General features: G+C 30.5%; 2 protein-coding genes across 2 annotated transcripts; both read right to left on the reverse strand.

Moving 5' to 3' along the window:
• Nucleotides 1-1,969: 1,969 nt before the first annotated feature.
• LOC114181416 (subtilisin-like protease SBT1.3) lies at nucleotides 1,970-4,597 on the reverse strand. The gene has a single exon (XM_028067867.1). The coding sequence runs from the start codon at nucleotides 4,528-4,530 to the stop codon at nucleotides 2,182-2,184; it is 2,349 nt and encodes a 782-aa protein (XP_027923668.1). The 5' UTR covers nucleotides 4,531-4,597; the 3' UTR covers nucleotides 1,970-2,181.
• Nucleotides 4,598-8,550: 3,953 nt separating this feature from the next.
• LOC114181249 (cytochrome P450 704C1-like) lies at nucleotides 8,551-11,768 on the reverse strand. Its single transcript, XM_028067652.1, has 6 exons — nucleotides 11,393-11,768; nucleotides 11,068-11,283; nucleotides 10,688-10,981; nucleotides 9,789-10,109; nucleotides 9,381-9,584; nucleotides 8,551-9,030 (listed from the first exon to the last, which is right to left on the reverse strand). Exons 1-6 carry the CDS (start codon nucleotides 11,690-11,692, stop codon nucleotides 8,839-8,841), a joined length of 1,527 nt encoding a protein of 508 aa, XP_027923453.1. The 5' UTR covers nucleotides 11,693-11,768; the 3' UTR covers nucleotides 8,551-8,838.
• Nucleotides 11,769-15,674: the final 3,906 nt, after the last annotated feature.

The following is a 15,674-nucleotide window of genomic DNA, read 5'->3' on the forward strand; positions in this document are numbered from 1 at the left end:
ATTATTAAAGTAGTCAATATTATGAATAAAAAATTATAATCGGTCTCTTAAAATTTAGTTATTATGATTTTGACTACGAAATAAATTAGTTTATAAATTGTTCACTAAACATTAACAACAAAGTTTTAACTACCTAAGAAATTAGTTTTTAAATTAGTCTCTAATTAATTAGTAACTAATTTCATGATCAATTATAATCTTTATTCATAATAATGATTATTTTAGTAACTAATAATTTTTTTTATTTTGTAAATAAGTGTCTAAATTAGTTAATATAATAACTAACAAGTTTTACTAAAATTAATTATTATTTAAAGGTTTTCTTTGTAATGTATCTTATTTAATTAAATTATAATCTGTTAGTAATCTATGTTAATTGATTGTATGCTTTTGTGACTTTTACAAATGTACGGTAAACAAGTTAACTGGTTAATTAGTTAACATATTCATTCAAGATTATTAATAGAAGCATTTATTTAGTCATTTAATTGAATTTCTTTTAGAATGTTTGATGTACTAACTAATATTTTAAAATAGTATAAACATTTATTGTAATGCGTAGGTCTCATTTCAAAATTAGTGAGATAAATGTTGGAGATTTCACGCTCACCACATAAATTTTATCTTACAAATTAATTTTGTAATATTAAATTATATTTAAAATTTAATTTTAAAAATAATATTAAATTCATATAAGTCTATTTCAACAAAGATTTATTATTTTATTAAATTTATCATCTTAAAGATTAAATTAAGGTTAAAACCCACTCCTAACTTATAATCCATTTTAGATGAGAAATGAGTACTCCAAAAGGTCTTACTTTCATTGGTTTGAAGCACTGTTACTGAGTAGTTTGATTTTGACAGGGTGTTATACTCTTTGCAAAAGTCTGGTTCTGACTCACAGATTTTGATCCTGCCATCTTATTCAAGTGCATTTTAGCTTTTTTGAGTTGGGTTTTGATTAGTTAATTAAGTTAAAAAACAAAATTTCCTTACAAAGATGTTTATTTATTAAGAAAAAGACTACATATAATTACATATATATACGCTCTGTCTATTTGTATTGCAGTGAGTATGAACATTTTTACTTTTATATATAATGTAAAACATGTCTTGTCATATACAACAATATCATCGAAAAACCATGCCCTACTTTTGAATTTTGTTCAGAAAAACATTGGAAACTAGATTTATAGGACCTGCGCATGCAGGTGAACTTTGAAGGCATTATATAAAAGAAAAATGATACGTACTAAAGAATAGTGTGTCTGAATCTGTATAAGTACTTTGGACCACACTCTTTGATGAGGCCAGCTACTTAGCAGTTGAGATGCACATGCAAGGAGCCTCTTTTGTTCAACTCAATTAAATTCACAGACAGATAGAGAGGTGAAGAAAATGAAATAGCTGGAAAAGAACAGTGCAGCTTCATTACTAAATGCTTTGCCTCATCTTTCTGCTATCCATTAACTTTTCTGTCCCCAATGGTCAAAAGGGTCTGTCTAAACTTCAACTGTCATAAATGATGACCAAAGTTTACATCACAAGGAAATTAACTAAGCAAAAGCGACATATAATGGTTTGTGACAGTGAAATCCTCACTCGTGGCATCCAAGTTTTGTTGCAGTAAATGATTTGCCAAAGGGACAAGACCACCAGATTTTTTTCTGCACAAACCAAAAATTGCATGTGTATATATTGTATTCATATTCTTCAATTCCTTAGTCCAAAATTCAGATACTAAATGTTGGAGATCGGACATTTACTACAAATAAAACAATTTCATGGTATATAAGTGGATTACAACAGATTTTGTAGAGTTGAATTAGGTTTAAAATCAAATTCTTAACATTGAATAAAAGAATATTCGGAAAGCATGAGTGTATGAACTAAAACAGTGGAGGAACGAGTAGTAGTTAATGTAATCACAGCAACTGAGATTTGAGAATCAGAAATAAGTTCCATGTTTGTTGGAAATTTTTAAGCATTTTGCAACTTTGAATTTATGAATTATACGTGAATGAAGAAGATGTTGATCGAGTCCAAGGTGGAGGAAGTGGAACATAGGATAGAATACTAAAATAATAACTTTTCTGGTGATACAAAAGGATGAACTTCTAATTCCTAGTACAGAAGATTTTCTTATTGCAACAAAGAAACACTACAGAAGGTTGAAATTCACATTGGTGGTGCCAGCCATGTTATCACAATGGGGCTTCTCACAGTGTGCAAACCATCCTTCCATATCAAACTTCCAAATTCTGGAGATGTTTGCCGAACCCTTGGTGTGAATGTAATCTTGTAAGACAGCTTTTGGTGTTGTTTTGTGAAATTCAGAGTTTCTGGCTCAACTTTGACAGAAGCACCTTCGAATGGAGAGACAACAACTTGGTATTTGGAATCAGGAGGGCCAACATTGGTGACAGTTCTGTGAACAATGACAGGACTGGAGAATGAAGTGGGTGTTTTCTGAGTAAAGATTGATGATATGGCTGGGTAGTTCAAGTCCCCTGGACTGGGAAGAGAGTGTTTGCAAGATCTGTTGGAGTATTTGGCAAAAACTTGAAGTTGGGTTGGAGTCAGATTCTGTGTGCATAGGAATTCAAAGTAGTCTTGTGGCTCAATGTCATATACCAAACCAGGGTCAAGAGCTCTGATAGGGTCAATGTGTCCAGAACCATGATCATAAGGACTTGAAGGTTTAGCAGTTGAGGCATCTGTGAGAGTTTTTCTGGTGTTGTCAAGAACGTAAGCAGTAGTCATCAAAGCAGATTTTATAGCAGCAGGGCTCCACTCAGGGTGATTGGCTTTAAGAAAAGCTGCTACACCACTCACATGTGGGCATGACATTGAGGTTCCAGAGAGTATATTGAACTTCTCTTTTCTGTTGTCCACTTTCAAACCTGATGGACCAATGGCCTCACTCCATGCAGCAAGAATGTTCACCCCAGGAGCCACTAAATCAGGCTTCAGAATTTCAAGGCTCAGAAAATTTGGCCCTCTTGATGAAAATGCTGCCACTACAGGAGATGGCCTTATTCCCAACCTAGTACCTTTAAAAGCTAGAGTTGCAGTAGCACTTTTACTAGATAGGACATAGCTTTTGAGATCTTTTCCTTCTTTTTCTCCTATAGCAACTGCTGGAAGGAGGTGGCAATCAGCAACTAGTTCTTCTCCATTGGCTTCGGTGTTTGTGAGAATCATTCCCACCCCTCCTGCACTTCTCACCACATAACCCTTTTGCACTCTAGGACTAAGGCCTCTATCACAAACAACTATCTTTCCTGAAACCACTTTAGGATCCAAAGTCCCTTCCAAGCACATGGATCTTGGATCAACCCTGCTAGAGTTGCTCCCCAAGTACACCAAAGGGTATTGTTTCTGAATTGAAAGCACACTTTGCCCTTTGTAGAGTGAAACTCCTGTCACTACTTTACCATTTCCAAGCTTTACTTCTGCTGGAAAATCTCTATCCATTGTGCTGGCTCCAACTGTGGTGATCCATGGTGAAACATTGGTGAGGCTTGCAGGATCAGGTCCTGCATTTCCTGCAGAACATGAAACAAAAACACCCTTCTCCATTGCTCCAAATGCAGCAACAGATAAACTGTCACGGTAATAAGAGGAGACTCCACCACCCAAAGAGATGGAAAGAATATCCACTCCATCAGCCACAGCTGCATCAATAGCTGACACAATATCTGAGCTGAAGCACCCACCAATCCAACACACTTTGTAAGCTGCAATCCTTGAACCTGGTGCCATTCCTCTTGCTGTGCCATTAGCATAACCAAGAAGGTTAGCCCCAAGCACAGGAGAGCCACCAACTGTAGCTGCTGTGTGAGTGCCATGCCCATCTTGATCTCTTGGTGATTTGTACTCCTTCTGCTCATTAATTCTACCAATTGCTGCTTCATATCCATGGTAGAACACTCTTGCCCCCACAACCTTTCTATTGCAGTGACTTTTTGTGAAGCCTGTTCCAATCTCACAGGCACCTTTCCAACGAGCAGGTACTGGTCCCATGCCTACATCTTTGAAGCTATCACTCTCTGGCCAAATCCCAGTGTCCAACACTCCCACTATAACATCATGGCCAGAAAACTTTTCTGACCACATGTTAGGGGCTTTTGCTGGTTCAAGCCTGAGGAATGCAGGACTTCTTGTGGTGTGTAGCTCATACTTTGTGTCTGGGAATATGGCCACAACTCCTTCTTCAGCCTCTAGCTTCTTAGCTTCTCCTTCAGTCAACTTAGCTGCAACACCATGAAAAGCATTCTGGTAAGTGTAGATAATTCTCTTCTCACTCTCCGCATCAGTTTCTTCTGGAGATGTGGACAGTGCCGATTTCAGCTTTGATGAATACCATTCAAGGTGGTTGGATAAGGCTTTTGGCATTACTGACTTATCCATTTGAACGAGGTAAGTCTTCTTGGCAAATTGAGCATTTGCAGAGAACAACATTGTTAGAACTAGGAGACAGCTTGTAAGAAAACAACCCATGTTTCCCATTATGATCTTGGCCATGTTTCATGCCAAAGAAGGAGAAAGATAGAGTGTTTGAAGAAGGGTGTTGGGTTAAAAGGAAGGAAGTGTGAAGAGATATATATAAGGGGTTTGTGCTTCATAATTCACCTGTCATCTTGAGGTTGCAATATTAATTACTAGAATGGAGAGACCGCTGTCGAATTTGGATTTCTTGTTCGATTTTTAAGATATGCCTTCAAAATATTTCAATAGACACTGATTTTAATATTTTAAAATATATTAAAAATATTTTTAAAATACTAAAATCAGTATATTATTTATGCTCGTAATAGTATAAAAAAAAATCATTATGGACTCCTGTGTTCCAGTTATGGACGTAAAAAAGAATTCGTGCAAACATTTGCGGATAAAACTCAACGGATAGAAAATGAATATTGTAAATGGATATTTGCAGATAAAGTGTATGACATATTAACGGGACGAGTACGGAGTATTATAATATTCGTACTCGTGGATAACTGTATCTGTTATACTATAATTTAAATTAAAAAAAAAATAAATAAATAAATTAAAATATTAACATATTTATTTTGAAAGAGTTATTTTTTTTATCAATTATTTCAAAAATAAAATCATTTATTTGTAAAATGTCATTCAATACTATTTAAATGAATTATTCAAACTTTGTTTGAAATTTATGAATGTTATGTATTATATTTTATTTGCATTTACCATTAAAATATGTTATTAACTATCTATTTTTTATTTTTTTAAATATTTGTGGATACTCGTGAATATCCATAAATATTAAAAAAGTATGCAGGTATCCGTTATAAATACAAATACGAAACAAATATTTATTCAACCGGCAAAGTACGGGAAGAGAAATACTACCCATACCATGTCCACCCAGTTGACATCCCTAGTCCCGGCATAAAGGTAGGTGGTTGTTTTATGTCTGAGTTCTGGTGGCTGGTATGAAGTTACTGCATGGTTAAGGTCTTCTGACATCCTTGCAAAACTGTTTCTTGATTGATGCATGCACTTTGTGCTCTGCATAATTATTTTAGTCATTACTTTTGAACAAGCTGCTACGTATGAGATTGGGGACCTTAATGTAGTTTGTGCTATCTTGTTAGTCACACAGTTACTTTAAGGAATGATTATATAGTTGCAATTATAATGGTGGTTGTGTATGGTGAAATCAATTGAATTTGTTTATGTAAGTTTATAGTGAGAGAGAGTACGGAATTTGAAGTTGTTTCCCTACTATAACAATGAAAGGATACTCCAAAAAAACTAGTGGAAAAATTTGAGAAGGAAAAAGTCTCAAAACACCATTTACATGTAAAAGTTGATTTTTAAATTTAAAAAATTATTTTTTTTAAATTTAAGAAAAAATTAATAAAGGATAATAAAAGATAGCATCAAATGAACGGAAAAAATTAGTGTTAAAATACCATTATCTTTCAAGAATGCAAGTTCAACTCGTCATTCTGTATCTAATTTTCAATAAAATGTACATTTAAACACAATTAGCAATTATTTTTACTTAAACTATTTTGATCAATGCATGAATACATTACATGTATTAGATATGACACGTGTATGATATGTTAATACATTTATCTTGAAGATAATAGGACATTATATGTGATATATACATATTAAAAAATGTACAAAAATTCTTAAAAATATTAAAAATATGTGATTATTATTGTGTGAATCTAAGTTAAAATCATACGTATTAAACATTGTCCAAAAAAATTATAATATCATCATTATAAAAATACTACTGCTTTATGATTGAATACTTTATTTAATATTAATAAATAATTCTAAAATATCAAACAAAAATACGTATTGAACGCAAATAGATAAAGCAAATTGAAGTATTGATACATCATAAAATTACACCACTTATCCAACACTGACAAAAAAAATATATTTTATATTGGTTAACATAATAACAAATGTAAAAACGTAATTTTCCATGTGGATTAGAGTTATAACCAACATATAATCCTTATGGTATAAATAATTAAAAAAATACAATTTACTTTTGTTAACTAACATTACAATAAAATGTCTTGTTAATAACAAATTTTAGTGACTAAAAGTTGTTACTCACTATAGTAACCAATTTAGATATCAATTTATAAAATAAAAAATTGTTGGTTACTAAAATAGTCATTATTATAAATAAAAAATTATAATTGGTTACTAAAATATAAATATATGTGTTTTTCGACATCCTAAGTTCACAATTTTCACCGAATGTCGATATCTGAAAACATCTTTCACTAAAGTCGACATCCGAAAACAACATTTTGAATGAGATATATGTTACTCGATCAAATGGTCAAAAAGTATTTTTAAAATATCAAAAATGTTGGGGGTGTAGAAAAAATATTGGAGTTACATGAAGAAACTCCCCAATATCTATTGTGTGCTACTAATGGGCGGGAGTAGGCCCATTTGAGTGCATGATTTCACCTAACCTAGTTCAAAAGATTCTCGTTGTACACCATAATTTTCTTCTTACACCCCACCGTAACTAAATATTAAAACTCTTTATTGTTCTCTTGTGTGTTTTTTTATATTTGTTCATGTTTTCGCATTATCAAATTTGAAATACAATTCGAACTTATTCTGGAAGAAGTATTTCAGAATTATACGTAGTTAAATGTAAATAAAAATGATTAAATATGTTAACTCCATGTCTGATACAAAATGAAAACTAACCTGAGTCTTCCAACTGAAATCCAAAGAGACTATTAAGTATTAGTCCTGAAATTGATTCTTTATCTTTATTTATAGTAAAAAGATTAGCATTTCTTCAATATGGATTTTATACCCTAAAAAAGTATTTATATTTAGGGTTAAATATGTTTTTGGTCTATTAACTTTTAGTGAATTTTAGAATTAGTCTATTTTGAAACTTTGAACCAATTTAGTCCTTTATCTTTCGAAATACATGAATTTAGTCATTTTAATCAAATTTTATTAGGTTTATTTGATGTTTCGTAGGCATTTCAAGATTGTATTTGAATTGTTTATACTGTTTAACACATTTTTGCTTTAATGTTAAGTCAAATACTATTATGAGACACGTTTGAAATGTCAAATAAACTTAACAAAATTTGATTAAAAAAACTAAATTCACGTATTTCGAAAGATGAAGGACTAAATTGGTTCAAAGTTTCGAAATAGACTAATTCCAAAATTCACCTAAAATTAAGGGACAAAAACATATTTAATCCTTATATTTATGACAATTATATTAGATTTATTATGATACTTAAATTTTTTTTACCAACTTCTTTCCTTCCACTTTTTTACTTTCTTTATTATCAAAGTTATCTATCCTCTTTCATCTTTCACAATTAATATTAATTGATTTTTTTTCCTACCATTTTCTTTTAAAGAAAGTTTAATATTGTGAACTTATTCCAAAGCTCATCATATCTTTTTTTTTTTTCATTCAAAATCTTTTAACTACTATGTATATTAAAAGGACATATCTATGTCATAATAGTGAAATGAGAATTGCCTCCCTATATATTATAAATTGAATTAATATTTAGTTGACATGAAATCTTTGATACACATTGTCATAAAACTAGCTTAAAAAAAGGGGAATGGTTATCATTTATATATATATATATATATATATATATATATTATAAATTAGTCTAATTTGATGTTAAATCTCTAATATATAAAGACATGTTATTGGTATCTCCTTAATATTATCACCCTTAAGAGATTCGAGAGTAGATGTTGTTCATCTCTATAAAAAACCTCTCCATAGCATATTCTAGCATGCAAATAAGAAGTACGCTATATTTTTCTCCTTCTTGAAAGCATTACAAATGATAAATAAGTTGTAATTTGTGCAAAAATTAATTAGAAAAATTGTAAAACTTATTCATGCACAAATCCAACTTCTACAAAATAATTTATTCGTAAATTAATTATAATTTATGAAAGTTGAAATTGTTTTTCTACAAGAACTACTTCAAGAATGTTATCAAATATATCCTTAAACCAACTATGTCATGCAAAATAATCATCTCGGGTGTCACAAGTATTATAATAAAGATTTTATTGTAACATTTTATATCTCACAATAAGGTGATATATAGTTACAGATAAAAAATGCTATTAAATCTATGTTTTAAATTAAACAATTATATTGTAATCTACACTGAAAATGAATCCATCCACTACACTGCTTTATTCAAACTGCAGTAATTATATTCACCCAAACGCAGTCTTTATTTTACCAATAATATTCCCAACATATTATCCATTGGTGATAATAAACCAGAACCGTTGTGATATTCAGTTTGGCTGGAATCTTTGAGAAGCATGCAGATGAAGACCACCATCAATGTGAAGAGTGAGCATAGTCTTATAATTCACCCATTCATTTTGGACACGCAGCTTGAATATGTAGCTGTGACAAAGAACAGCAGCAAAAGTTTTCATCTGCCTATATGCAAAATCTTTCCCCAGACAAATTCTTGGACCGGCCTGCATAGTCACAACAACTTCAATTTCAAAGTTTCAATTACTCAAGAAAGCATTTAACAAGCTATCTAACATGTTAGAACTGAGTTTTAAATCTAACTCAACCCCACCAAAACCAGCTTGTAAGGTGAGGTTTGCACTTCACTTATATATTATGAAATTGTCGATGTGAGACTTCCAACAAAAAGTATCACGTACCAGGCCGGATAAAATCGAGAAAAAATGACTATTATATAAGTAAAAAGAACTATAAAATTATTGTGTTTTAATATCTTCTATAGATTTTTTTCACTCCCTTGGTGAAAACCTAACACATTCTTCACATATTATCAAAGTTTTCATAATAAGCTAACCTGAAAGGCTGTGAACTTGAAAGGACTTTGTGGTTGAAAAGTTCCAGTTTCATCAAGCCATCTCTCTGGTCGAAATTCATCTGCATCTTCACCCCAGATGAATTCCATCCTACCCATGGAATATGACTGATATGATATAGAATCACCTTTCCTAATTCTAAATCCATCAGGTAAAGTTTCATCTGATAAGCAAAGTTTCCCATCCTGTAGCATCATCACAGATAAAATCTTTAGACAGAATATGGACTCTTAAGGGAGATGGTGATAAAATGCAGAATGATAAATTGTTAAAGTTTGTTCAAATATTAACAGTTCTTTCTTCACACTTTAACTTCTGAAGTGTTGATGCTGTTTCTTTTTGGTTTTTTAACGTTTGATTTTAATGCATATAGTGCACAAGTTCATTACAAGTGGAACCGCAGGGTAAAGTCTGAGTGTTTCAGTTAAAGCTGCATGCAAATAGTGCATTTTTCCCAGTGCCTCATCGGTTAGCCTATCTGCGAGTTCATCAATACTACAAGTGTTCTTCAATTCTGTTACTTCTCCAACTTCATGCACAACTTTTTCTTGGATATGAGGGTGCTTGCATAGCATGTAGAAGAACCAGGAAAGAGTAGCAGCTGTTGTATCTCTTCCTGCAATCACGAAGCTGAGAATAATGTCTCTTAGGTACTTGGGATCTGTCTCATTCAGTGCCAGAAACCTTGACACCATATCTGCTTTTTTCTCCTGTCAACAGATATACATATCAAATCACAAGAATTTAATATCTATGCTCAATTGTCGTAAATTTTTCTTAGAATTTCAACATTTTAAGAATGAATTGAATTTTAAGTTTAACTAAACTTTACAAAAATCGACGTATAAGATGAGATTTGAACCTACTTATATATTATAAATTAGTCTTGTGTGAAATTTCCAATACACTTTCTCACACGTCGAGACATATATATCTCGAATATCTCGAACGTGATATTAAACATTAATGGTATGGGTAGTTCAATAACGGATGAAATAATAGATCCAACAAACATAAAATTTCGTTAAGATAAATTTTAATTTATGATTCTGATATAAGGTGAGATCTGTACCACTTATATATTATAACTTGACCTTATCTCTAGTCGATGTCAAGTTAGAAATAAAGTCAATTCACAATATAAGCCATAAGCCATAGGTCGAGTTAAGCCTTATGATATGTAACAATTTATGACCGTATGCCATTGCCAGCTTAAAAAGGCTTCCATTGTGAATGCATATATTATTTACTCTTAATATAACAAGAGGGGTGAAAAAATTTGACTCACAGGAAAATCAGATTGTGAATTCTGCTGCACTTGCTCTGTCTTGATTGTGATTAGTTTGTAAACAAAATCATCCACCTCTTTAATACGGTTTCTAAGTACTGCCTCTGATCCAATGTTGAGAAAACGCTTGAGCTTCCAGAAAACATCAACATACCGATACAGCGTTATAGCACTTGCTTCATCAAAGGCATTGGAGAATTGAGTGCCTTCTTCGTATGTTCCGTATATGGTGTTCAAGTCTACACCCAGGACAATCTTAAAGACCGAGTCTAAGGTTGATTTCATAAACAATTCCTGTCAATAAACACCATTGGATTAATATTATAGATTTTTTATTTTATTTATAATGGATTTCACCAATTTTTATAACAAAATCTTACTTGGAAATCAACTGGATTATTTGACGTAGCTGTTTTTGAAACAACTCCTGCAAGTTTTACTGCATTGGATTTGAACACTTGAAGGCTAAAATCTCTCACTGCTTTGGTGCCAATTTCATAGCTCGAAACCTTTCTCTGCTGTAGCCACTTCTCGCCGTCCACCGAGAATATTCCATCTCCTAAAAGATCTGTCAATTTCTCATAGTGGTACCAGCCCTGTAACAACAGCACACCAGAATAAAAGTGATAAAATTTCGAAGGAAGGGTGAAAAAGATTGTGTATTCAACTATTCAGACAAAAACTATAAGGTTAATTCGAAAGTACCTTCACATAGTTTGCAAAGTTTGTTTTGAGGATGTATTCAACGTTGACAGGGTCCACAGTGTAAATTTCGCTCCTGCGAAACCAAAGCAATCGGTAACTCTTGTGTTTTCTGGCAAGAGCAGTCATGTAATCGTGCAGATTGCGGAAGTTGAGCAGCAGTTCTAACATAGTTCCCGCAACCACATGGTACCTTCCTTTCTTGCACATGAAACTTCTGAATATCACAAACACTGTTATAGCTATAGCTGCAAAGGTTGCAATTGCAAACATTGGATCACAATGAAATTCCAAGAATCTCATGATGAGAAGATTTTAAGCTGGTCAGGAAGAAGATGAAGAGAGAGATAATTGGCAAAATGATTATTATATGATCATTTGCAATTGGAAGGAAAGTGCTTATATAGTATACTATAGTATGTGATGTTGACCATGAAGGTAGAAAAGTTTCTCATGTTGCATCCTCACATACAATAAAGGTTAAGTAACTAAATTGCGTTCTAAACTATTTTCAAGTAGGTATAGGTTCTCAAAGTAGAAGACCAACTTTAAGAGTGGTTCATTTTTTCTAAATTGGGTTTACGTGACCATTATTGTAACAATCATTTTAGGTAATATTAATGGACCGGTGTGAATATATTTATTAATCTGCATCAACAATAAATATGTAAGCTAATTATTAGTTATCTCTCAATTATTGATTTTTAATAAGACCAACTTCAAGGTTGATTTATATTGTTTTTCGTCTAAATTCTGAAGTCATGGAGGATGTGGAACAAGCTCCAACTCAAGTTCCAAAGGAAATAAAAGTTTATTTTAAAAAATATTTTTATTATCTCGATAAGATACTATTACAAATTCTCATATTATATAGGAATTTTCTTGCAAATTTCTTAAAAAACTTTATAAGAAAAGACTTTTTCCTACTATCTTTTCTAAAAATTTTAATTGACAAGTAATTCTTTCGTGGATAATTATTTCCTACAAAATTATAAAATTCGCAAGTATTTCTTATAAAATTTATTGCGAAAAGTGTTTTATACAAAATATTTTGTAAAAAAATTAGCAGTAATTTCTTACAATTTTTTTTCATAACAAAATTTATAAATATTTTCTAAAAAAAAATTCAAAACAAAATTAACACGAAATATAAATTTTTTTAGTAATAAGAAATGTTCGTTTTTAGAATTTTGTTTTCGTTTCCACATAACACAAATATTTCGATCATAAGGTTGTTGATATAACATTATTATGATCGATTATTGCATCCAAAAATTAAAATCTAAAATTTTATGGTTTTATTTAAAAAAAACGTCTCAAAACATTTAAAAAGAAAATTATATTTAAATTGTCCTTAATTTTGAACTATATAAGATAGTTATTTGTCCTAAAACATCAAAAAAACATTATAGTACTCAAAGTTTAATATTAAATCCTTTTATTTCTTTTAATAATATTAAGGGTGACTAATTTGAATCATGATTCTTTCTGTACTCTTTTATTCTTTTTAGCCCCTATATGTCTTTCTAAATTATTCACATAATTAATAGATTGTTGGGCCCTTAAATATATTGTTACATGTATATAGGTATATGCCAAAAAAGAAAATCGTTAAGAAAAAAAGTATTTCCATAATTAGTTCCAATATGTTGAAAAGTTATACTACATGTTATGGTAGATCTTCATCACCATGTTTCGCGCAGAAGAAATAGAATTAAAGAGGAGAGTGGGGTCGAAAGGTAGGAGGGGAATATTAATTGAGTTTGTTTGATTGAGAAAAAATAACTAATGAAAAGATAGTAGTATTTACTAAAATTCATATCAAATATTGTTCTTTTGAATTTATATACAAAAATTTGGTAGGATTTTTCTTAAGACAAAACTTATCAATGAAATAATAAAATTAGTAATCTAAGACTATTTATGAGATATTTTAATAATTCTGTAAGATGATTTTTTATATTAAAACTAGTTTTAATCTTTTTATCAAATTATATCATTATTTTTATATATTTTTTTATACCTTACAATTTTTTTAATTGAAGATATCTTTTACTCCTTTTTCTTTTATAAATTATTTTGCTTTCACTTTATTTTTTCTAAACCAAGCAAACCATAAGTGACAAATAGTACCAAGTGTCCGTGGATTTTATTTTATTTTTTGACATTTTTCATCACTAGTTATTAGAAGTGTAAATTTAATCATAATCTTTAGGTCCAATCTTATCTACTCCTAAATAAGTCTCTTTAGGATTACTAAATGAGTAAGGTAAAAATAGTCTTAGTCCCTAAAGTCGCATATGATAGATGAGGATGAAGTAGGTTTGATCCCACCATAAAATTTTAATTAACTTTTAAGTACAACACATTTAGTCTAGATCAAATGTTAACCCAAGTTATTTCAATTCAAGGTCAACTCGAATCTACTCAGACCAAAGTTATTAGAGTTGAGTCGACGCAAAATAAAGGTCAAATCGAGTTGGCCAGAATCAAAGTTCAAGTCAAGGAAGTAGTTCGAGTTGAGCAGGTTAGAACAAATGTTAGGCAAAGTAAGTCAGATTGAAGATCAAAACGAGACAACCAACAGAAGGTGAGGCAAAGGACAAGATAAGCAAATTATGATCAAAATTCAAAACAAGTTGACCTGAAATGAAGATTGAGACAAGTTAGCTCCAACTGAAGATCAAAGCGGGACAGTCTGCCGGTACACTAATAAAAACAAATTTAATTTTTATTTCCAAAATGCTAAACAATAAAAAACTACTTTTTATTTATAAAAAGTTGGAGTCCGTCAGACCTATCTTGAAAAAAGTTGAAAAGTTGTATAAAAGAGTAGTCTCCCAAACCCATGCTAAATAAAAAAAAGTTAAAGTTTTATTTATATAGGTGTAGCAACAACCAAACTCATGCTAAATAATAAAATAAGTTAAATTTTATTTATAAAGGGGTGGTGCCAAAGCAAGCTCACATTGAAGAATAAAAAAATTTAAAATAATAAAAGAAAATTAAAATTGTATTAGTAAAGGTGTAGTGTCAACCAAACCCAGTAAAAATAGCCAGCTGAAGAATAAAACAAATAATTTGAGTTTATAAAAGATTAGCGTCGCTAAACTCAAACTAATTAATATAGAGAAATATGGGTGTGATTGGTCACCACATATGTGAATGGAGTGAAGTGTAGTGAGGGTGCATGAATTATAAGTTTATATGAACAAAGTTGTCTGGCAAGGGTTAAAAAATGAAGAAGAAAAAAAAGATATGAGTGCTCTGTTTTTGTAGTAAAAAAAAAGCTTTCGAGACAATTTTTTATTATTACTGACATATTCATATTTTTTGTCACAATGTGACAATATTTTTACACTAAATTTACATGAAAAATGTTCCTACACATAATGATTTCAGATTTGAAGTCATTGGAAATAGGAATGTCAACAAGCGAGTATAGTATGTGTAATAGCTCTTTCGTACCTTATTTGTTAAATAAATATTTGTCCCGTTATGTGGATATTTGTATAATTTTTTAATATCCACGGATACTCGCGAGTATTTAAAAAAATAAAAATAAATATTTAACAAGATATTTTAATCGTAAATTTAAATAAAATAAAATACATAACATTCATAACTTTATTCCAAATAACTCATTTAAATAGTGTTAAATGACAATTTACATAAAAATGATTTTTTTAAAACTAATTGATAAAAAAATAACTTATTCAAAATCAATATGATAATATTTTAATCATGTTTTTTTTATTTTTTTGTTAATTTAAATTAAAGTATAGCGAATATGGGTATTCATAAGTACAAATACTATGATACCCGTACCCACTCCGTTAATATTTGGGTATTAAAAATATTTGTACCTCTTACTGCGGATATCAATTTACAATATTTATTTTTTATCAATTGCAGATTTTATCCACAGATACCAATTAGTACGAATTTTTTTGATATTTCTACCTAATTCGGATCATGATAACATCGTCCTGGAATGTAAATTAAGAGTTAACCAACCCCCATTTTGTAAATATCAGGAAAACTAACCCTGTTTTGAAAAAAATCCGCATATTAATTTACTCTATTACTATACGTCCCGTAAATATTTAACATAAAAAAATTATTCACCAGAATGCTCAAAATAAATAACTTAAATTAATTTATTTATCTTATTGTTAAAATAAAAAAATGTGATGGAGAAAATCAGCACAGTAAATTTATATTATGATATTTAACTACAAATCATATAGGTATTATCACATGAGAGATATGGAGATTCATACTA

The sequence above is a fragment of the Vigna unguiculata genome, chromosome 4 (genome assembly GCF_004118075.2).
Source record: "Vigna unguiculata cultivar IT97K-499-35 chromosome 4, ASM411807v1, whole genome shotgun sequence".
NCBI lineage: Eukaryota > Viridiplantae > Streptophyta > Magnoliopsida > Fabales > Fabaceae > Vigna > Vigna unguiculata.